Source organism: Plectropomus leopardus, chromosome 6, assembly GCF_026936395.1.
Source record: "Plectropomus leopardus strain MGB_pleo_1.0 chromosome 6, ASM2693639v1, whole genome shotgun sequence".
In the NCBI taxonomy this organism is placed as follows: Eukaryota; Metazoa; Chordata; class Actinopteri; order Perciformes; family Serranidae; genus Plectropomus; species Plectropomus leopardus.
In genome coordinates, this window is record NC_142181.1 from 26,093,938 (window position 1) to 26,118,739 (window position 24,802).

Sequence of the window (24,802 nt, forward strand, 5' to 3'; positions counted from 1 at the left end):
TTCCATAATCCTGTCAGTGACTTAAAATAACAATCTGGGCCTGTCAGTGGCAAAAACAAGAACTTTTAGAAAACATACATTGATGATGCACAAATGCCCTGAGTGGTTACATTGCAGCCTGTGTGACTTCTGCTGTCTGAGGCGCTGGCCCAACACTGGACCAATCTAAAAAAAAAATGTTGTTACCATTAGTCACTCAGACACACAGAAAATGGCAAGATAAGGTTCAGGTGAAAAAGTTACCCTTTAAAATCATAAAACTTTTTCCCACTGTGTATGATAATGTCACTTACTCTGTATCAGCTTGTTCCAGCACTTCATGGAAGCATTATCACATTTAAATTCACTTAAATATTCAAATCCAAAACCAGAATTCTGTCTTTGGCTGCAGCATCACATCAATTAAAAAAATATTCTAGATGCCTTGTGCGTCACTTATTCACTTTTTATTGTGATTCAGGCACATTAGGTAGCTTTGTAAACTTCTTATAGTATGCCAACGTACTTCTGTGTTGATTTGTAATGACAGACCCTAGAGTGGGCCCAGTGTAGAAAAAGGACTGCAACATGTCAGTTTTTGAGCAAGCAGGAGGCAAACAGCCTCACACAGTTAACTGAAACCAGCGCAGTGCGTGAATGCAGAGGCCTCTCTCCATCTGCAGGAACTGGCCAGTAGGAGCCAGAGAGCATTTGGCCTCTGGGGGCTGATTGCCAACTGACCCAGTCCTCCTCTACCCCGCCTCTCTGCCTTGTGCTGTCCGTGTCCACTGCAGTGCTTCAGGCTCCCTGGGGCCCGGGGCTCCAATCACAGGCTGCCCTAAAACGGCTCTCCCCTCCCCTGCCTGTGTGCTCACTTTCTGGCTCCCTCCTTCTCTCCGCCTGCAAGCGTGCATGTCAATTGTAGAGGCTGGCTCTTGTATTCCAAAAAGGGGCCCAGCTCTCGCTCCACCCCTCTCACTCCTCAGGATTCAGGCTGCAGCGATGTTGAAACTCCTGGCCATGCTCATGGATCCATTTGTTTGCCACTGCAACATACAGAAAAATATCTTAAATACAGAAAACAAACTACATGAATGAAGGTTTTCTTGCCTTTGCGTCTTTTAAACATTCAGATAATTGTTTTTAAGATTAGTTTCTGCTTTTGTACATGGTTGCTAAAAACAACACAGCCACCTATTGCTTCTGCAGCTGCTCTGCAATGATTAATATCGTTCCCCAACACACATTTCAGGAGTTTGACTGTCTGAGACAACCGGCAGCAGATGTTCATCTTCCAAGATGAGCGATCAGCATTTGAACTGCACTTTCTAACATCTCTAAAATGCATAATGTAGCACAGATGTTGCCTTGCTCTCTGCATTAGCTCCTGTATGACAGGAGAGCTGAACTCTGGACCATGATAAAGATGCAAAAAGCATAATCTGTTTAAAGAGAGCAAGGACGCTGATAAATGACTGTGCCTTGTTCCTATCTTTCTTATTCACATCACTTTCTGGGTCCTGTAGACAGCATCATCATATCATACTGGATCTCTTGACTCTCACCCCATTTGTCCCCGATAAGCACGGGGCAGCCAGCGTGCAGCGTGTCAACATTTCCTTGACCATTTCTGTGGAGATTCCACCAGAAAATGGCAGCTTTCTGTGAATTAAAAAACAAAATAAATCACTTTAATATTAGAAAAGTTACAAGTTTATTTTCATTATCAATTAATCTAACGGTTATTTCCCTGGTTAGCCGATTGACATTTCAATCACTAAAATGTTAGAAATGGTGAAAAATTCCCATTATTCCCACAACTGTCCAAAATATACTCTGTGTACTATAATAAAACACACAGAAAAGTATGAATATTTGGTATTATTTGCTTGTAAATTCAGCTTAATGATTTGTCAGATATCATATTACACTATTTTTCTCTCAATTGACTAATTCAACTTTAAATATCTCAGGCAAGTCGAATTTAAAGCACAAGAGCTACACTATTTTATTTGCAAGTATTTTATTGCGCAGTTTGTTAAGTTCAGTTATTTTCTGTATAAACAGCCAGGAAGTGAGATCTCAATAATATGAAAGGTGAGAGGTTAAACCCCAGGATTGGCCTGGTAAACCTTCCTCTGCTACTCATTTATCAACCAAAAAAACAGCCTCAATCTCCACTGAGACGCAGCTTTATATATAGCAGCATTATGTCATGACTGTTGTTGCTAGGATCTGACCTCTTAGCATTTTGGCAGCTGCACTGGAGACTGTGAGGCGCAGAGTGAAGTGAAAAGGATCTAGCCTGAGGCAAAAATGACATGAGGACCAAAGAGCAGCTCATTTTAGACATTTGCAGTGTTTACCTCCACGACAGGAACGCTGAAGTTGGCGTAGATGAAGGCTGTAGACCCACCTGCCTCAACAGAGCTGAGCTGTGGAAAAGGACATTCTTTCAGAGCTGTGTCTTGTGTTTATGTGCTCATGTTATGAGAAGCCGTTAAGTCTGCTGCACTGTTTTAAAAGCCTCACAAAAGACCGTTCTCAAAAATCACAACTTGGTTGTACTCAAATGTTCACATTAATGAGAATAATAAGCCAAAACACAGTTAAAAATCACTTAAAAGATTAGCTACAAGATAAAAATGAATTAAAAAAATAAATGGAACAAAAAGATAAGGGCAATAATAGATGTACGCTGTATAATGGAAGCCAAAGACAAAATTTAGAGTTTGGATTAAGTCTGTTGTGTGACAGAACATCTATAAAAGCACTGAAGTCACATCTAGTCTGTGTTTCTCCTGCAGATCGTTCCAAAGTCTTGCAGCACTCGTGGCAAAGGCCTGACCTCTGTGTTTTTAATTTAGACTTTGGAGCAGCACGAACAGGAACTTGCCCAAGAACCTCTGGCTGGGGTCATACAGGGTCACAAGATGGTTTGGCTTCACTCACATAAATCATGAAGGTTGCCACTCTGTTCCCAGTTTTCAGCCTGAACACAGGACTTGAAGGCGACTAGAAAATGTTGATTCATTGTTATTAATGGAAGTACAGAAAACATGTAAAGTTTACAGCAATATAATCAAGTGTTGCAACTTACTGTAGCATGGTCAAAGTGAGGCTCATAATGGCCACCAATCCCATAATTCACTACTTGGAGATACTCGCCGTATGGATGCTTCGCATTCAGACCTGTTAGTATGGAGATCTTCTGGTCCAGCTTCTCAACAGTGGAGTGTGCTGAGCCCTTCAGCCATGCACTGAAATAAAACACATATGAATAACAACTTAGAGTGAAAAAGAACATCATTTGCAAGCTGTCAAAAGTCCAGGGTGTAGATATAGAGGGATATATTGGCAGAAATGGAATATAATATAATAAGTGGGTTTTCTTTTGTGTAAAATCACCTTGAAAATCAGAATAGTTGTGTTTTTGTTACCTTAGAATGTCCTGTTAAGTGAGCCAAACAGCATCAGAGAAACACTGATTTGTAACATGAAACTACTTTATTTAGTGTTTAACTGCTTTTAATCACCTAGGGCGATGCTCTCAAACATTCTCATAAACTCTCAGGGAGCTCCTGACTTAGCGTAAAAATTTCAAGCAAATAGTCCTAGTTTAGGAGAGATTTAGGAAAATACTCAGAGCAAGGAAGGGACAGAAATGTGACTCTGTGGCTAGGTATGACACATTCTTTTAACAGATGTGATTGGTTGTCATAGACATGCCCTTTCATGAGCCTGCAAAGTGCAGACACCCAGTGGAAATGAACTGTATAACACTGAGGCTGTGGAAGTCCTTTTTGTGTGATCACAGGCGCACTGTAACATTTTTACAGTTGCAAATATTTTAGGATTGTGATCACTTTATTTGTGGAGCTACAGTGTTACTGCATTGGGTGGGAGATATTACAGTATCTCTAATGAGATCAACCACAAACATCCCTGCACTTACTTAACTGTAGTACTCATTAACTCACTGTCATTCAGAGTTTGGAGAATATTTCTTCGACCTTTCTGTCTTTCCACCATTTTGTCCTCTGCTTCAGAAACTCTTACACACCTTAAAAGTCCTCCTGTCTGCTCCAAACAGATTTTTACTTTAGGAGCTTAAGGGGCTAATACCCTTTGTGAATTAGTTTTATCTTTCCCAGGACCTAGTCATTACTTAATGGGGATGTTCTTAGAAAATGTCACAATTCTAAGAATTTTCTGAGAATTTTGTCATCAGGACAAACTCTTTTGTACTACGAATCTTTGTGAATACTGCCCATGGTCTGAGGAAGAGACATCTGTGGATGATTCGCCTCCCAGTAAAAACCTCCTGAACGATGAACACAGAAGAAAACCATGAGAAATTTCAGCTGATTGCAATCTGCAGTCCTCAGCGCAAGATGCCACTATATCTAACACTGTTCCTTTAAGTGTTTTAAATTTTATTTTTAACTCCAACAAGTGTTATAAGAAAAAATTGTTGTCAGTAATTTGTACCTCTTGCTGATGCGATACTCTGCTGTTGCTTGTTTCTCTCCAGCTGCCACCACAGATCGTTTCAACTGGTCAGCAAAGACAGAAAAACACCATTTTATGAGCATGTTGTTGTTACTGCAGCCAAGCTCTGATATCCAGCTGCAGGACATAAGGAAATGTGAGTTATAACATGCTGACATGCTACACTGATCTGCTCAAAATAACAACTGAAAGCAGATTCAAGAAAATCAAAAAATGTACATCTTAAAGGCCACAAAGATGTACTTGGATGATTTTTCTAGTCTAGCATAACCGATTTTGGGGGAAATTTCTCCTTCTTCAACTACAGGTATGAGTTTCATTTTATCTTCACCTTGCCAAAGTGCACCTCAAAAAGTCTGGAAGGGAGTCTGGGAAAAGTCAAAAGTCCATATGTTTTGGACAGAGACTGTCCTTCTTAAAACTGAGCCTCTGTGATTTATATGGAGTGCTTTACTTCATATGTGCTTTACAGTTTGCAAAATGTTCTATGCAAAAAACTGTTAACACAATATATCTGATTCACTTTGAAATTCAAACTCATGATGACTTCCAGGCACCCTATGACCAGAAGAGACATTATGTCTCTGTAAAGCACAAAAGAGGCTAAATTGGGGAAAAAACGTATTATTTCTCATATCAATTCCTCATCAAGAAAGCAACACAATGACAGATTTGTTAACTCAGAACAACATGTGCTAAAGGCTCTGGGATCCAGCATGAACAAAGTGTAAACCATGATCATCATGGTTAACAAATGCAGCTCACTGCTCCAAACTAATACCATACCCTGAGCCTGTTTTCAATAAACCCACAGGCTGACATAATGATGAAATAAGTACTGGGGTTTCCATCTGAACAAACGCTGGAAAACTCACTGAACAATGCCAAAACCTCACAGACACTATAGGGCACCAATTGAGTTAGCCCACCAAATATTCCCAAAAGTAACAGAGTCAGCTCTGAGGACCAGACACTGCAGCTTTCCATTAAATGAACCGTAAATTGATAGCTGCTTTCATATAGATACTGAGGCTCTGTGATAGTGGGCTGAATATTTACCAGTGGAGCCGAGCAGGGTTATTTGGACAGTTTGAGGCGCTTCGCCAAGTTTTTATAGTAATGTATCCCTCATTCCTTTAAGCCTTGCTAAATGTTTGGAAGCACACCAACACTTCCTCCATAGGGTTTTTCCAGGATCTTTCCAGGAGAAAAAGGTTGGCTTGCACCCCAGCAGCCAGAGAGCCCCACAGCAGAGCACATTATGTATGTTTCCAAAAATATTCTTTAAAGGCACCTTTACTCATAATACCATAAAATCATTTCAGTCTCAAGGCTGCATAATGTTGCCACTTGACTTCAAGCTAATTATCCTTTTCAAAGCACTTGACAAAGTTTAATCAGCAAAATGCACTACTTTAAGTACTCATTATACAAAATGGCGCGTTTCAGAGCATTATACTGTTATATATGTTATTTTCTTGGATTATTAGTACAAACGCATGCTGTATTTGGGCGAGGTTGAGGCAAACTTTATTGTTTATTTCAAAACGATTTGGGGTTTATTAATAGGGATGCACAAGTACATCATTACATATATCTGTATTTGTATCAATTCAATCAACTAAACTATCTGTATCCATATCTGTACTGTGAATGGGCTGGATGTAACCAGTTGTAGAGGGAACCTAACCAGAGTTAGTTGTTTTAAGCCAGAAATTGATATCAGTTGATCAGAATTTGCTATATTTTTTATTTATTAAAGAACCAGCTTCAGAACAGCCTCAGGATTGAGCTTCAGATCATTTTTGGATTGTTGGAGGAACTGAACAAAGCTACCCAAACTATGATTTTTTTGCCATGACAAGTACGGTTATTGACACACTTTACTCAAATGACACTCATAACGCAACATTTAACATAGTAACAGTGATGAATATGTGGTGGATGAACACTATTATAACATGGCATGTGACACCTTGTGAGGACTGTTCTTGTCTCAGTCAGTAGAGATCAGCTGTAGTGTCAATGCACAGCTTGTACCATGGGACCCTAAAGTGGTTGCACTACAGTCCTGCTCATTTCAGAGTGATGGAAAGCTAACATATGGCCATGTGTTGGAGAACATCCCGAAACAACAATGATACCAGCAAAGCCAGCATCAACAGAGTCTAGTTTCCTGGTGGAAGCTGCAAATAAAAGTTAATATCTGTGGTAACTATAGGTAGTTTTATCTTAATTATTTAGAAAAGACCTGATTTTTCAATGTCGGACTGATTCACAAGGCGTTCACTTGACAAAATGTTAAACTCACTCTCAAACGTGGTTCGTCTATTTGTTGATTTCAACACATTTCAAGAGACTCCCTTAAACTTTTACTTTTGCCAAGAAAAAATACTTTGCAGCTTCACTTTTTGTGAGTCCCATGTGAGAAAACTCAACAAAACATGGGATACAAAACCAATCTGAGGAACTAAAGCACCGACTGTGAAAACATGGCTCTTTTTTTTATTATTCCTAAAAATCTGACGTGTTAGAGACATGGGTTTTTTATTTTTTAACCAAAAGTGATGAGCAAGATGCACTTACTCCTGGCTGGGCCACCCTCTTGATGTCCTCAACCTCTGTGTCGGTGATGAAGTCGTGGTAAAGGACCACATACGGCTGCAGACTCAGCACTTCACGTCTGACTGGCAGCAGGAGCAGCGCAGGATTCCCGTTGGTGAAGTAGTCGCAGAATAGTCTTGGGTTTTCAAAATGCATGTGCTGCTAAGAGAAACAGGCACCTGTTAATCCATTCATCCATTAAAAAGATCAAAACAAGAATTCATGTTTTTCTATTTTTTATCTGCAAACAATTACTCTTAGCATTGTTCTCTCCCCACAAAAGAAAATATGACTTCAGGATAATTAGGGTCTTTCACTGGCGAAGGAAGCCCCAAATACAAACTTGCATCTTAATAAACTTTTGTAGAAAGGCTGAAAAGGCTGAAAAGATTTTTGTCAAATATATGACTAAAAACTTGGGGCTGTTTAAACAGCTTTAAAAAAGAGACTTGATGTGGTTATTTTAGCCAAGCTAGCAGTCGTTTCACTACCTCAGTTCTGGCTGAAACATGTCAACAGCCAGTTTTTGACACACATGGTCCCCAGAGGATGAACCCTTCTGACTTTGGTGAATCCTTGAGGATTCCTTTATTGCTACCAACTATTGGATGATTGCCATTAAGCTTGGTACAGACATTAATGATACCTTGCCTGTGTCTCACCCAAAAAAGTTGTGTTAAACACACTGCAAAGACTACAGCCAACAGCCAAGTAGAATGTACGCTCTGTGTATGTGTAAAAGGAAATATCTCTCTCTCATACCAGCAAGCAATGGTCATCTGTAACCGTCATTTAAAAAAAGGTAACCAGAACACAGACAGGACACTAGTTAGCACATAAACAACACAATCCAGTGTTGAAAGAACAAGTGTTTTTAATGTGTGACAATGAGTTACAACTAAAACCACCAGGAAACATTTCTGCTAAAGAGTTCAATGCCTAAAATACCATATGTACTAAGTTTGTTTCCATCTCTTTCCCTCTTGAGTTTTGTTGTTATTTTAGGGCCTTAACATAAATGCTGAAGATGATCATTTTCACTCCCGCCACCTAAAAAGGGGCAAAAATGGTCTGTTTTATTACTTTTAAGTTCAATAACATAGGTTGAGTAAGGTATATGAATTTGGTGTAAACAGCATTTCTAATCTTGAAACCTATTTTTGTTATACTCTGCTCGAATAGAGTTCAGTGGATAAATGTTAACTACATATCTGCTACATGTGAATCCATACAATAATAATCTGGGCTGCTAAAATTGCGAAGGGTCCCCAACAATGTCAAGTAAATGTAAACTGAATATAAGGCAAACAGAATACCATTAACTAAATTATGATAGATTTCTTTCGGGCAGTGATACTCAACTTACTGCATGTGGGCCAAATCTGGCCTGCTATGGAGTGCCAGGTGGCCCTTAGACCATTTTCTAATTTACAATGAAAATAAAATGATTCACACTGGGATTTTTTGTGCTTTTGTTGCATTAGAGTGCATAAAAAGCTTTAAAATAGAGCTTGTTTAGCCAATAGAAGCGGTTCCTAATTTCCTGAATTTCTGGCCACCAGACTCTTGACATTTTGCAAAACTGGCATCCACACAAAGCAAGTTGAGTATCCTGCTTTAGAGAGAAGTAGAATATAAATTTGTGGATTCTGAGAAAACATTCAGGGCTGGAGAAGCCTCCCCCTTCTCCGCCCCCCTTCTCTAAACCTCTTTCTACATGTAAGTTGCATCCTTCAACATTACACATCCAGCAGGACATAACTCACTGCTGACTTTACTGAGCATTTTCTCTAAAATCTCAAATGTACAACGGCAGATGAACATCATATGGAACATTTGATTGATTGTACATCCCTAAAGGAAGAGAGTGTAAAAGCAGAATTACTATGCATGTTTGGTTAGCATAATACAATTATAAATACTCTGGTTGTTGTATTAACCATCCCTGATCCCTTCAAGATATTTTCCTAGTTTGCAGTATGTGTTTAAAATGATTAATGGTGATGAATACCTGAGAGCCTTGTGTCTGGCAGAGCCTCTCGTAAGTGTCTCTGGTGGTTAAATGATTGGAGGTGGGTCTCCTCAGCCCAGCGCCCCTCACTGATATGGGTGGACTGGTAACCAGCAACTTCTCATATTTGTCAACATTCTGCAAAACTCTTCCATTCATTGGATCTGAGAAGAAACAAGGAAATAGAGTAATGGCTTGGTGTCTTAGTTGCAGTGTAGCTTTTTAGTTTAGGGACAAGTTTAGCACCACAGACAGGATTAAAGAATAGGGAGAAGTTAAATGAAAAGAATTACCATGATGCAGTAACTCCTGAGATAAACTGAGAGCGTAGGAGATGTTTCCTGTCTAAAACAACGAGAGGAATTTAGGGCAATCCATCATTTGTCTTCCACATGTGCATTTCCAAACTGTCCTTTCACCTACTTTAAAGTGAGAGAAGGCCAGGTGGTCCAGAGCATCCTCTAAAGTGCCTTGATTCTCTGGGCTCCACTCGCCCCCTGATCCTCTGAAGAGACGCACCGACTCCTCCAACCACTGCACCGAATGGTAATAGTCTTCCTGTTCGTAGGCCACCTGCAGAATACAGTATAACTCCTAGGTTACAGACAGTCTTTTTTAAGGCAGCTAAGTGTCTGCATGTTTGGATGTGTTCAGGCACTGGCTTTGAGGAACAAATGTCATCATGGCACGGGTCCATGTGCGTGCATGGCTGCCAGATAGGTTTTAGGGTCACATCTAGGTAGCTGATCTTGTCAGGCTAGCTTTGGGTCGACGGCAGAAGCCAGAATCAGTTTCCTCAGCCAGCTCTATCTCATCATTCAGCTGACATAATGCTTTCACCCTGGCATGCTGGATCTAGGCTTTTAGGCCAAACTATTTTGGCTACTTCAACTTAATTTGAATCGAATTACAAAAAATGAGATTTTCCCCTGATGGCATCTTGAAGGAATGCATAAGTGTGATGTGAAATACAGTAGCAACACAGACAATATGAGACTTAAAAACTCTGTTGAATTAATTTAACCTTAAGGCCCTTTTTACATGTTACTGTGATTTTTTCTGATGCTTTGTGTACATGCTGTGTTTTGTTTGTATATCTCTGTACTTATTTCTTATTTCTCTCTTGCAAAACATAACGTGATTTTAATGACAAACTGATTTACTTAAGGTTATAATGTCAGCAACATTACTTGACCTAAATACTAACTTCAGGATGTGATGTAACAGTAACTTGTATTATTTTTTAGAGTACAGCAATAGTTTGATTAAATCCAATATTATTTTTTCATTTGATTTATGGTTTAATCTATAAAATGTCTAGAAAATTGTGGAAAACTGCTCATTACAGTTCACCAGAACCCCAGATTGGATGTTTTTTTCTGTCCACAGAAGATTATCACTGGTGGAAATTGTCTTTTCACAAAACTGGGCCTCCTATGCAGGAGAAAACAGGAAAAAAGTACTGGGGCATTCCATTTTCCTTAAAAGGTAGAAAATCTACAACTACCAGACTGCACTGCGCTGCACCAGACCAATAAACACTCCTGCTGACAGGTCATGTAATGCAAGCTGCTAATCTGAAAACAATTTTGCAGCCAGGTGGCAACAGTCTCATTAAATTTAAGTAAGTTAAAATTGTTTCTAAAAATATTTAAAGAGAGAAACGGGGAACGCAGTAACAGAATCTGCGTTTCTATTTGATCAGCATTGCTTAGTTTTAATGTTTGATCTCAGTTTTCATTTACACAATACAGAAAACATTGTGGTGCCCACTTCCTGTTCACAGATTATCATAATACGGCCAAACAGTGCACTGAAATATGTTTCGGAAGGCATTTTAGGTGAGAAATAGGCAGTACAGTTACCTAATCTTGGTTTATATTTGATTGCAATGCCTAGTTTTAGTTCGCTTCGTTAGATCTGAATTTGGTCCAAGTTTTAGAGAGAGAAACATAGAGAGGCGGGTCTCTCTCTTCATCCACTTTATACTCTTTGTGTCTGTGTTGGCAGGCATATCCAATTTGAGCTGGTAGATGAGCAGGGAGATCTGGACACTGGTATAGTGGAGGTAAGTTTAGCACAGTTCATTTACACATACTGCCCACACTTATGATACAAAGCTGGTTGCAGCTCTAGTCTCTGAACCTTTTAAAAATATATACACTTCTTTCTTAACCTGGTTCACTGTCATCATGCCAATCTATGAGATTACACCTGTCTGATCTCTCAAGCAAGTACACTGTGGACAGAGTCTGTTGATCAGAAACACCTCTAGTGTTGTTTTAACGGTAAGAAAATCATGAACACTAGCTACAGTCTATCTTTTTAGCTGCCATCATACAACATAGCTTTTGTATCTGATTTGAGTAAGTAGGTGCTGACTACAGGCCTGACAGCACCCACACAGACACAGGGTGACATGTGGCTCCCCCCAATCACAGATTATACCCACAACCCCTCCGACACACAAACAAAAATTCCAGTGTACTCTTTGACCCCCCCAAACACACAAACTCACCTCTTAACTGAACTAATCACACACCGACACTTGTCTACCTTATCACACGCCCAGCTCACAACTTTGCACACCATAATTTGTGAGCTGTTAGTCTTTAAAGAACCAATAAATTCTTAAAATAGTTAATATTCTGCAGATCTCAGAAAAGCCTGAATGAAGTATCAGTTGTTATTCTATTTTAAAATGGCTCCAAATTACACAGAAAAGCTACAAACTAATGTTACAGTAACAAACCTCTCTGAGGTGTGGTTGAACAGCCTTATAAAAGCATGTGCAGGCAGCACTTTTACTGAAAACACCCTAAAACTAACTGTTTATAGCGTGTGTCAGATAATCTCAGCGTCACTACAAGCAAAGGCAAGCTCGGCTCTTTGCTCCTTCTGCTGCGTGAGATAATGTCTTTTCCATACAAAAGGATGACTCTCCCACACAGCACCCTGCCCTAACACATCGCCACTGTACATAAACAGTGGCAGTCATAGAGGGGAAACCGTTTTTTTCTTTCATACTTGTATAATAGTATATTTATCTTCACATAAAACAAATTCCCAGGCACGCAATGGGAAAAAAAAAATCCACTTTTCCAGGCCACGTGTCTGGATTTCCCACCACATTGACTGACAGGTTGGAGCAGAGGTATTTAGCAGACCTTTTGGAGGGGGATGTTCATCAGGGACATTTTCACATTGTCCAAATATCTGTCAGTCTCATTACTTAACACAAGCACTTTTACACTGAAAGGTGACCGAAAAGGATGGGAGACTTGTTTCAACATAACCTCATAATGTTCACTTGCTGCATTTTAGGAAATGTAGAGGTTACTAATGAGCAACACAGACCTGCACTTGAAGGTAAAGTTAAGATTTTTTGACAAGGGGTTGTTTGGGGGTAATTATCTCTAGAAAATATCTATTACAAACAGTAAATGTCTGTCAGTGTGTCCCCAGTGGGGAGAAGCAGGCTGACACTTAAGGCAACTTACTGCTGTGGAGGGGTTGGCAACAAAACATTTAAATATCAAGTGTACCCTATATTTCAAATACTTTCACTGCTTTACCTTGATGTCAGAAAGTTCATGTTTAAGACATGTCTTGTTGAATTGCTAATTGCCTTCTTTAAAAGGGTTAAATACATTCTTCTAATAATGCATCCGTTCTTCTGGGGAAGGACTTTGAATGAAAGACTTTTACTTGTAACTGAGTATTTTTAGATTGTGGTACTCATCATTTTTCTTAAGTATTTCCACCAAAGGCAAAGAGTAAAAACAACAAGAGGGAGAAATAAAGAGAATTAAGGGATTGTGTACCTTTCCAACCATGAAGCAGTCATCACCAGACAGTGGGACAGACACTGCAGGCAGGTAGATATCAACAGGCTCGCCATCAGTGACTCTCTGGAAACGACCCCTTACGAGGCTCGTGACCTGGAGAGCGTACACATCCTGCAGCCTCATCAGCCCCTTGGCGGCCCCCTGAAGGTCCTCCAGTTTGGGCAGATCAGCCTCTTCTTCCTTGTAACTGGACCTGAGGGCTGGACAGCAGAGGGCCAAAAGGTGAACTGGGAGGGGGGTTGGGTGGTGACAACAGAGAACCGTGGGGGGTGTTTAGTTATCACCACCAGATGTGTCTGTGAAGAAGGCACTGAGCAAACCTTGTATATTCTCCAGGGCCTCGTTGCTGTAGACTACATTCAGCCACTCTGACTGTAGCCGCTTGATCAGGGTGAATGCCACCAGAGGGTTCGCCATCGCAGTCGCAGGGCCTTTGTAAAACTCAGTGTGAAGGTTGGACACTCTGGCATAAAAGCTGTGGGAAAGAATGTGGACATTGGTTACAGAAAGTAGGAAAAGTGCTCAGACAGTTTCACATGTAGAGGTCCCGGGAACAAGGGTGTAGGTTTAGTTTCATCATTGTGGTGGGACACATATGAAACGGTGAAACAGTCCTGCATTGTGGTAAATTTCTATGCACCAATTTGTGTATATTATGCATCAATTTATGGTGTTTTGGACTTAGACAAAAAAAAGGAGGGGGGGGGTAGAAATTTTCTAAATAATGAGGGAACCTTTCCCCTGCGTCCCCACTGAAGTCTACACCAATGTCACATTAGAGAACAATAAGGTGCTTTTGTGTAAGATAAAAAAAAAAATCTCAGAAAAAAATAGTCCCCCCAGCACAGACAGGCTTTTTTTAAAGTCAAATATAATGGTTTAAAGTAATATAAACAGACTGAATCAAGCTGGTAATAGATGCAGACAATAAAGTGGATATAAACAATGATGCATCACATTATAAAATGACCAGCAGATACAGAGAAAACAGCTGTGACACCAAATGCAAAGATACAGATAATCATATGGGGTTTGGACCTTTGTTGGGGGCTCGTGTGTGTGGAATTTGCATGTTCTCCCCGTGCCAGCGTGGGTTTTCTCTGGGTTCTGTCGGTCCTGTGATAGTCTGGAGACCTGTCCAGGGTGTACCACTCCTCTCGCACAATTATAGACCTTTATTCTATTTTTTAAAATTTTTTTTATGAACAATATTTTTATTTTGTGTTATTTTATTATGATTATTTTTTTTATTATGTTTTTATGTTTAACTGGTAGAAAATAGCACATGGATAAACATATTCATCAACAGTAAAACAAAACCAAAAATGATCAGAACAGCCAATAATAAATTAACAAAAACAGAGAAAAAAGGATAGATAATACCCAAAATATATGTCAAATAACGTAAAATAATTATACACAGTTACAATGTACTGCAGAGCTTAGCTGTCTACCACTGTTTAAATGCCAACACTGAACCATAGGGGCCGCATGCCCACATCGCCAGCTCACGAGTCACTCTACTCCAAATGGAATCAATATAAGATCAATATAATTCCCTCATTTAGTGTGCAGGTCTAGACGATTTACCATCCAGTATGCGAACTCCTCCTAGACTGCCACTACACTTAAATGGGTAAACTATAGACTGGACAGAGGAAGATCCACTGATTTCCATTCTCTAACAAGGAGCAGTTACAGCTGATGGATGAATTAATAAAATGAAATAAATACCATACAAATCATATGTCAGTGTGATGACAATCAGTCAGTACAGTTGAAGCTGCAGTGTGTAGGACGTAGTGGCATCTTGCGTCATTATTTTATTAGCGGCCCCTCTGCAACAAAAAACACTTGATTTTTTAACATGAAACTGCTTTATTGCAATTTCTATTTTAATAGAAATTAATTAGGTTTAAATAAAATTATATTAGATAAAATGCCATTGAATCTCCCTAAATCTTACATATTCCTTCAAAACTGTTGTTTATAAAGAGAGTTTTTAAAGTGCCATGCCATAGAATAATATGGAATTTTAGACTTGACATATTAGGGACAGAAAGCTAACATTATTTCTCTCATCATCATAGATATTGTTAAAACAGATGAATACAGCTGAAGCATGACATTACTCATTTTCCAACCTTACACCACAAAATAGCCCCTGCAATTAACCAATTTCATGGTCAAAAGAGCTCCTCCGCTACATGAGAGGCACACTGTTGAATCATGACTATAAATGAGTGGAAAGTGACTCGTTAGGTCTTGCTTCCCATCAGTCATCATGTTTTCACCATGAAAGCTTCTGAGTGGAAGAGAGCAGCTAATAAAATCTCATCCTCATAAAACACAGCCCAAAATAGAATTTAAACTGTGTTATTCACATGAGTTTGGATGATGACATCACTTTTCTTGTGCTGTGCTCAGGCACCTTTACAAGTATTTAAACTTTTGAACTAATTGAGCTAATTGGTTTGATTTTCTTTCGGAAACAACATGGGGAAAAACTTGGCACGTACTGTCCTGTCAATTGCAAGAAAAAAGTAGATTTAGTAAATTATTTTTTAAAATAAAAGCTAGGGAAAAATGTCCGGAAAACTATATTTCTAATTATAATAGATATATAATTTTTTTTATATCATTTTTTTTCTAGGTCAATTTCTTTCTTTTTTTTTTACTGTCTCAATGGTTTGTTATTTTTTGTTCTTGTCAATTTTCTGGTCTTTTTTTAATAATTTCTTGCAAATTTTGGGGCCATTTGTGCTCAAGTTGCTCATTGTTTTCTTTCCATTTAAAAAAAATTAAGCCCTTCAAAAGGTTAAAATCGAAATTAGTCATGAAGTGATGTCATCAAGTGGCCTGTTTTGGTTTAGTGTAACCCTAAATTATGCATGATTTGATCCAAATAAGGTTCATTACAGCTGTGAAAAGGAAAAGCTGTGAAAGGTCTGAAAATGTGACTAGTTAAATCTCCACGTGTGCTCTCATCATCATGCCCCAAAAACTTGCTCCATTATGATTCACTGTCTGTCTGTGGAGGGGCTGCAGGATTTGTCCCAGTCTTGTATCTCTGCTATCAGGAGAAACTTATCTTAAACTGAAACTGTGAATTGAAGCGAAATTGTCCTTTAAACTCCCAGTTCACATGTGCAGTTCTCTTTCTATAGGTTTTGCACACTGAAAACTTGTGAAACAATCAGCAGTTTTCGTGGTGCATCATGCATGCATGCAGGTAACTCACCGCTTGATGTCCTCGAGTCTCTGTAACTCGTGGTCAATGTAAGTTTTCAAGTAATCGATCAGCTTCCGTTCAACACTGATCGCCTGCTTCACGTTCAGCAGCGATGTATACATTTCACCTACAGACACGGGAACCACAGCTACAGTCAGGAGACCCCAAATAAAGTGAACACATGTTGGATACTTCATCTCCGGCGCAGACAATGTTCCTTCTCCTCTGCAGCTGCAGCTTCAGTGACTGAGCTCCTCTCTCTGTCCGTCTGATGGAGCGTCAGGATCTACACACGGGCATCTCCCTCATCTGCTCTGAGATCAGCTTTCTCCGTCTGTTTAGGGGACTGACCTACAGCCTGGATTCAGTCCGGATCACAGCACTATACCGACAGGTTTATTTGTAGTCTTAATACCAGGGATACATTAAACTGAATTGAGTTTTGGATCCAGCGCCAGTTATAAAAGCTGTTTTTGATTAGCTGCTCTTTCAGCCTGAGCTTTGAATCACTCGCGTAAATGATAGAAATGTATGTAAACCGTGATGTAATTTATGCATCACTGTCATTTAACTTTTTAAAAAAATTGCTTTGGAGAGAGAGTGATTAGGGACAATTACAAGTAAGCTGAATAAATCAAGTATTGAGTTTGGAGTCAGTGCGACACCTGCAGGTGAATGTCCTGCACAACAACCAGTCTGCCACCAACGGGCTGCACAGTCAAAAATAATTTTGAGTGACGCCATTGCTATGGTGAATTAAATACATAAATAATATGGGCGGTTCTACCGAATTAGCTCAAACTGCTGTCCCACAATAAACAACAGCTGTCACAACCGGCCCAGTGTGACTCCTGTGTGTCTGCCTGCTTGAGTGTGATAATGATGATGATGATGATGATGATGATAATGATGATTATTATTATTGTAATTATTATTATTACTAAAACAAAAAACAATGAAGTATTCAGATCCTGGATATTTATTAGGATTATTACAATCTATTCCAACCCAAGGCATTAAATGAAATATTAAGCTAAAAATATACAAAATCATCAAAGTGGGGCAGAGAGACTGAGAGAATAAAAACAGACATGGATGACCCAGTGAAGCTAAGGAAAGAAAAATAATAAAGAAGGACAGTTACAATGTATCATAGATTTATCTGACAGGGAGCAGAGAACTGTTAGGAAATCATGGAGGGGGGGGACCTCAATGCTAAGTCCTTTCCAGCAGCCAAGGTTCAATTCCGCCCTGCAGCCCTTTGCTGTGTTTCATTCCTGTACTCTCACCCCTTTTCCTGTCAGTTTCCAGCTATCCTGGAGTAAAGGCAAAAAGCCCTAAAAGATAAAATTTTAAAAAAGAAAGTCATGGAGGAAAAGACAGCAAAACACAGGGTGCAGGTGAAAAGACAAAAAGTTGGTATTTAATCCTCAGTTTCTTTTCAAACCTGGATATAATATAACCAATATATACCAATATAACCAACTTTGGAATTAAGAGGGATTTGCAGTAGGCCTATCAAATTCACTAAAATTTGAATATTTCAGTTCTCTTACAACACATGGTAGGCCTAGTCCATGATGGAGCATGCCCAGAACTGGAGAGACTGGTCCTGAACACTTTCCAGCATCCAGTCACATTCCCGGGCTGTACCCACGCCTAATGGTCCATTTGCTCCCTTCTTTTAATGGATAATCCTACATATTCTGAATTCATGGGCTAGTCCTGTGCCTTAAAGTATCTTTGTTAACTAATTTGATGTTTCTGTGAACAACATGTGTAACACTTTCTAGTGTCTTAAAGATTTGGAATCTTTGTTACAGACCTTTCAAGGCCTGACAACAATGGCTTAATATGAAAGTGATTGTTGACCTTTTCTTTTTTTATTTTAACTTAAACTATGTAGGTTATTAGTTTCAAGATACTTGTTTGTCCTTAGACAAAATTGAGAAATAATGTTTAGAGAATACAATCTTGCAGACAAAATACAGAGCTCACTACCTGAACAGTGCAGTTACTACTGACTCACTGGGTGTTTTGTCAAAAACAAAGTATGCTCGATTATCTTCTTAAGTGTTATAATAATGTCTTTTTTCATTTTATAACTCTGAAATCAATGTATTAAGTGTTGTGCATTTTTACAAGGATGTTTGCATTTAGATTTTGGTGAAAAAAACTTTATTGTAGAAATGTGTTAAACTGGAATCATTTCCAAATGAGCTCATATTTATGTAGCTATTTCTATTGTCTGTATTGATAATATGTATTGTTATTTTTGTCTTCAGATTTCTGCATTATACCATCATGTTGTCTTGTTTAATGACTTAAAATCTCCAGTATCACTGTTATATAATTTCTCAAAATGCAAACAAGTAAATACATTTTGAAAATAATTTAGTTAAATTTGTCATTTTAATTAATTTACTTGTCAAAAGCATCTAGATTGTGTTGAAATGTAGAGGAGGGATGGTTTTGGGAAGAAAACCTACAATTTTCAAACTGTTTTTAACTCTGACGTCAAACCAGTTTAGAACAGCCCATATTTTCATAATGTGATGTGCTGTAAAGTAACAAAATAAACCAGCAGTCTATAAGAGGAATTAACAGGTGACCACTTTATTATTTTCCATGAAAACAAACTTGTCATTTCTCACTCATCACTTTGAAATGAATTTAGAACAAAAATGCATAAAACATGAATAAATTATGTGCTATATATGTAGATATCTCTTCACTTTTGTAAATATGAAATCAGTACAAAACATAATTTATATGTACTTTAATGACACATTTTGCATTATGATGGTCCAGTTTGCACTTTTGGAGTCCCCAAGGTTGCTATCTGTATTGTTATTGTCACCACCATACTAGAAGTAGCCTATCCTTCTTTTTTTTTTGCACCCAGAATCTGCACAGAAATATCAACTAACTAATCTGCTAGAAGGGCTTGAAAAACAACAACAATAGTGTCTTTTTGTGATGAAAGATTTTTAAATATGTGAAATAGTAATAATCAAATTGGATTAAAGAAAGCCAAAAGCATTAGTTTTCCAGCAAGTTGTCCTGCCGCTGGCCTCTAACACCAGGTTTGACTTTGTCTGAGCTGCAGAGGAATGTTTTCCTGATGCAGCCCCTGAGAGTCTGATCTCTGAAGCCGTAGATGAGAGGGCTGAGAAAGCGTGGAATAAGGATGAAACTGAAATAATTAAAAAAGGCAATGTCCGCTGGATTCCAGTCAGCATGCAGCACTATGAGAGTTTCAGTGATGGGGTAACTGAAGGCCAACACACACAGCAGCAGCTGAAAGCCATGCAGCAGCACAGTGTGCATGGCTTTGTTCACAGACACTTTATCTTGTCTCATCCTCCTGGTTTCCAGCAGGATTCTCACGTATGTAAAAAGGATGACAACAGCCACTACTGCAAAGAAGAGAATATTTTCAGCAGCTCGGAATATGTCCTGGATTGGAGATGAGTTGATAATGCTAGAGCTGCAATACACAGGGGTAGAGAAGATATCCACAGCAGGATCAATTTCCCCAATAGAGTAGTGAATCACAGGGAAAATAGAGCTGATGAGCCACAGAGACAGAATAATGATCCAGATACGGTCTGAGCGCCAGGCAGCCGGACGCTGCAGGGGATAGAAGATGGCAACATAACGCTCCAGTGACATAGTGGCCAAAATTAAAGGTGTGTTCTGGAAAGTGGCACTGGAAACAAACAACAAAGGAATACACAGGATAAAAGCAAATTTCACTTGGCCCATGGCAAAGAGGAAGAGCAGCACAGAGAACAAGAGCTGGATGGTATCATTAATGAGCATGGAGGCAAACAGGTTGTAACGTGAGGTTTCCAGAAACTGCCTGTGAGATGCAAAGATGTGCAGCATGACCATAATGCAGCAGAGGAAGATGCAGAAGAAGGGGACAACCACACACACCTTGATGATCACAGACAGGTTTTTGTTGGAGGTTACATTGCCTGGAAATCCAGTCAGATTCTGCATTGTGCAGTGATGCACTGAAGAAAACCTGCAAAGGACAAGAAAAAGATTTTTAAAAAATCCTTACGCATTGAAATACATCCTCAAAATACTTAATAACTGAGACAAAAACAATACACATCAGCTTGTCCAGGTTCTTTTAGCCACTCTTTAAAACACATTATTTTCAGTGTGAATAAATACAAATTCAATATTCAGAATAAAAGAGTAATACTCACTTAAGACTGCCTTCATCAGTCAGAAGAGTTAACAAGGCTTTAGATATCTGTCATGAAGATCATCGCTGGGATGTCTTATCTGAAATGTTCGGTGCAGTTCAGATCTGTTTTACTTGACCTGATTTGTCCAGAGATACATTATTTACATATTGTCATACAGCATGATGTGTTTCATTACCTGGGGAGATGGGATGCTGTTGTGGAAAAAAGGTAATGAACTAGAGAAAGGATATGTGTAACACACTTGTTAAGCAGACAACCATTTCACAGTGTAAGGCATGTAAATAACTTGTTTTGATAAAATTGTTTATTACACATATGAAAATAAACTGATAAACCAGAAAAACCTCCTTTATAATTCTCATTGTTTTGGCTAACATCCAATCATCCCATAGTCTTGTAAAATCACATATCTTGGCACCCGGGCCACAAGGTGATTTGCAGTTTCAGAGTTTACACAAAAACATCTGATGTGGTTAAAACATAAAAATTGTTTTCATTGATTGAACGTGACAAAAGTACATAAACCAGTTCTAAATTAGTTCCAAATCATAGTTGCCATTCTCCCTAATTACACTTTTACTCAAGTTTGAATATTGCAGGACTTACCCGGTATCCATGGATCAGATATGTATGAATTTTGGTTCATTACTTTTTGTAGAGAAACAAATACACAGTGCATGAGAATAGCCTGAATTGGGACCAACTAGCAGCAACACAATCTTTAAGTTGACTACAGCAAAATACAGTATTTGTCTACTGCTCCTTCATAAATGGGCCTTCTCAGGGCCCTTGGCTTGATCTTGTTGAAGTTTGATGCATATTGTCGTGTTATTTTTCTCACTGGAAAGGGCTGTATGGCTGAAGAAGAAAAGACATGACACAACCAAAAACATATGATGCACAAGATAACCGTATATTAAAGGATATATATTTATTATATAATATTGTGTAGTCATTTACAGAAATAAAATGAGACAGAAATACAAAAAGGAGCATGTTTAAATAAAATGTTAACTTAAAACTGACAAAGGAAAGGTCGAATTTTATAGTCGTGGGTAAAATGTAAACATTTTGATAGGAACCCAAAAACAAGTAAATAAGCAGTTAGTCTAGAGCACAACTAGTTTGAAAAACTTTAGGAAAATAGTTCTGTCTTATTTGAATTAAGTGCATTTATTCTTTTATTGATCATTACTACAGTGATCTTTCATATACAAGGGTTTTAAATATGCTTTAAAACTAGTTTATGATTAAACAAGAGCACATTCAGTTTGAGCCTTAATTTATGCAAATAAATGATGGAAATGCATTAAACTATGATGCAATTCATGCACCACTTTCATTTGACTTGTTTTCTTTGCTTTAAAGTGGGTGATGTCAAACATTTGCTTGCTGAAAAAAAAAATGCATTATTGATTTGAAGGTAGTGAGTTAGTGCGACACCTGCAGGTGAATTCCCTGTACAACAACCAAACTGTCATTTTAAAGCTGCAGTTTATGTGTCTGCATTCAAACAACTGTTTTGCATCTGAGAACAGCACACAGATTTGTGAATGCAAATATCAGTGTACAAACCTGCAAGAATCTTCAAGATTTTTATGATCTTAGGCTTTTAAATATCTGCAGTCCAATAACAGTGGATTAAAGTAGGCCAGAAGCATTAGCTGGTATGCAACCCAGTCACACAGTCATCATAAATCCTGCGTGATCAGCACTGCATGCTAATTGGGAGAATGAGAGTTGGAGTCCTAGCAGCAGTTGCCAGAGTTTTTGTAAGACACCTTAAATTCTTTCATATAATTACGTAATTGTCATTGACGCTGCTGGCACAGGAATATGGTCACTGCCTGGTTTATGATTAACAGCAGTCGAGCCATGAAACTGTTGATCTTGTCTCAAAAAATGGTGCCAATGTATCTGAAGATCTAAAAGGTCATGATTGCGTTTTCCAGGGCAGCAGAGGTTACCAGTGATTTAAGCAATGCGTAATACATTTATATTTAATTCATATCAGTTCTTCTCTTATTCAAAACTGTTACTGTAAATATTTAGATTAGAACAACGGACATTGCTGGTAACTGCATTCATGTATGAAGACAGAGAATATTTTAACAGGGTTTCTGCAGGGTTGAGCCAGTTGAATTTAAGACTTTTTAATACCACATTGAGCCAACCCATCAACTATCTGTGCCTGGGCTTCCCTTATCGACAAAGTGAAAGATGCTGTGTGCACAACTACTGGGTTATAAACCCAATATCTCCAATGTAACTTTATTTACTATCAAAGTTTTTATTGATATTTTAAGTGTTCATAAAGGTTTTTTTCTTTCTTTTTCTAAAAGTTTTAAATCTTTTTGTTACTATGTCTGTTTTTTTCCTTAACAATTTCTTTATCTTCTTTTTCAGTACATTTTCTAAGGCCTTTTATAATGCGATATATGACTGGGGTACCGCTGGGGGGTGGGGGGACTGTTGTGTGTTATTGTGTTTGTTGTTTTACATGTTAAAATTTTTTTAAAATAAAGTTGAGACTAAAAAAATCACAAACATTTAGTACAAATTAATACCTCAAATATTCCCAGGATCCTCAAGCATTCATGACAAGAATTTCCAAGTAATCAATAAGATAAACCAGACTTTTACCCAGATACTGCGTGGATTTACCAATTAAAAATGATTCATCAAATTTAAGTTAATTTCTGCCAAAAATAAACATTTGCCTATTATGAAACAAAGAGCATAGTTTTGCAGGTTTGGCAGTGTTTGCTGCAGGTCTGATGCTGCTGGCTGAAACTTCACACAAAAGAATTTAATCATCTTCCTGTGTGTGCAACACACTGTCAAAATAATCCCATTTGTTTAACAGAATGACAGCTAACATCACTAACTGCAGCAGGCAAGAAAACATTTTAATAATTGCTGTTTGTTAATTGAAGTCAAGACTTTTAAATACCTTTAAAAAGAAGAGACTGTAATCAGTGCTCTTTTAGACCTGCAGAAACCACTCCAATATCACAAATACATTTTTTGACATTTGTGCATTAGGTTTAAGAGCTCTGTCAAAACTAAATCAGCCACTTCAAGAAGCAGACAAGTTGTCCTGCCGCTGGCCTCTAACACCAGGTTTGACTTTGTCTGAGCTGCAGAGGAATGTTTTCCTGATGCAGCCCCTGAGAGTCTGATCTCTGAAGCCATAGATGAGTGGGCTGAGAAAGCGTGGAATAAGGATGAAACTGAAATAATTAAAAAAGGCAATGTCCGCTGGATTCCAGTCAGCATGCAGCACTATGAGAGTTTCAGTGATGGGGTGAGTAAAGGCCAACATACACAGCAGCAGCTGAAAGCCATGCAGCAGCACAGTGTGCATGGCTTTGTTCACAGACACTTTATCTTGTCTCATCCTCCTGGTTTCCAGCAGGATTCTTACATATGTAAAAAGGATGACAACAGCCACTACTGCAAAGAAGAGAATATTTACAATGACCAGAAACATTTCTTGAATTGGAGATGAGTTGACAAGGGTGGATTTGCAAAGCACAGAGGTAGAGAGGATATCCATAGCTGGATCAATTTCCCCAATAGAGTAGTGAATCACAGGGAAAATAGAGCTGATGAGCCACAGAGACAGAATAATGATCCAGATACGGTCTGAGCGCCAGGCAGCCGGACGCTGCAGGGGATAGAAGATGGCAACATAACGCTCCAGTGACATAGTGGCCAAAATTAAAGGTGTGTTCTGGAAAGTAGCTGTGGAAATAAACAGTAGAGGAACACAGTAGACAAAAGCAAATTTCACTCGGCCCATGGCAAAGAAGAAGAGCAGCACAGAGAACAAGAGCTGGATGGTATCATTAATGAGCATGGAGGCAAACAGGATGTAACGTGAGGTGTCCAGAAACTGCCTGTGAGATGCAAAGATGTGCAGCATGACCATAATGCAGCAGAGGAAGATGCAGAAGAAGGGGACAACCACACACACCTTGATGATCACAGACAGGCTTTTGTTGGAAGTTGCATATTCTGGAAACTCAGTCAGATTCTGCATTTTGCAACTGTACACTGGAGCAAACCTGTAAAAGACAAAATAAGTTGAAAAGTCAAGATGCTTGATAGCTGATGAAAAAATAACAAAACATTTAAAATTTAGCTTTTCCTCATCCACTCTTTAAAACAGACAATTTACACTGTAACTGAATACAAATCCAACATTAAGACTGAAAGAGCATTACTCACCCAAGAGTCAGATGAGTTAACCAAGCTTTCGCTCTTCTTAAGGTAAATGAAGAACATCTCACAGATGCTCTCCCCCTTATCTGAAGTCTTCGGCACAATTCAGATCTGTTTGACTCGTCCTGAATCCTCCAGAGATGTATCATTTACATGATATTGT

At 38.7% G+C, this 24,802-nt stretch overlaps 3 protein-coding genes across 4 annotated transcripts; all 3 read right to left on the minus strand.

Moving 5' to 3' along the window:
* Positions 1 to 431: 431 nt before the first annotated feature.
* p4ha3 (prolyl 4-hydroxylase, alpha polypeptide III) lies at positions 432 to 16,531 on the minus strand. 2 transcript variants are annotated; one of them, XM_042487126.2, is made up of 13 exons: positions 16,196 to 16,531; positions 13,275 to 13,429; positions 12,931 to 13,154; positions 9,530 to 9,679; positions 9,400 to 9,451; positions 9,107 to 9,270; positions 7,078 to 7,254; positions 4,471 to 4,535; positions 3,080 to 3,239; positions 2,932 to 2,994; positions 2,346 to 2,414; positions 1,545 to 1,641; positions 432 to 1,025 (listed from the first exon to the last, which is right to left on the minus strand). In XM_042487126.2, the coding sequence occupies exons 1-13, from the start codon at positions 16,381 to 16,383 to the stop codon at positions 955 to 957; spliced, it is 1,635 nt and encodes a 544-aa protein (XP_042343060.1). In that variant the 5' UTR covers positions 16,384 to 16,531; the 3' UTR covers positions 432 to 954. The 2 variants fall into 2 exon arrangements, with proteins under 2 accessions (XP_042343060.1, XP_042343059.1); XM_042487125.2 differs by having other exon boundaries at positions 7,078 to 7,257.
* A 2,697-nt stretch (positions 16,532 to 19,228) lies between these two features.
* Positions 19,229 to 20,194, minus strand: LOC121943459 (odorant receptor 131-2-like). The gene has a single exon (XM_042486979.2). It carries the CDS (start codon positions 20,192 to 20,194, stop codon positions 19,229 to 19,231), a length of 966 nt encoding a protein of 321 aa, XP_042342913.2.
* Positions 20,195 to 23,491: 3,297 nt separating this feature from the next.
* On the minus strand, positions 23,492 to 24,457 carry LOC121943460 (odorant receptor 131-2-like). The gene has a single exon (XM_088078295.1). It carries the CDS (start codon positions 24,455 to 24,457, stop codon positions 23,492 to 23,494), a length of 966 nt encoding a protein of 321 aa, XP_087934421.1.
* Between the last annotated feature and the right edge of the window lie 345 nt (positions 24,458 to 24,802).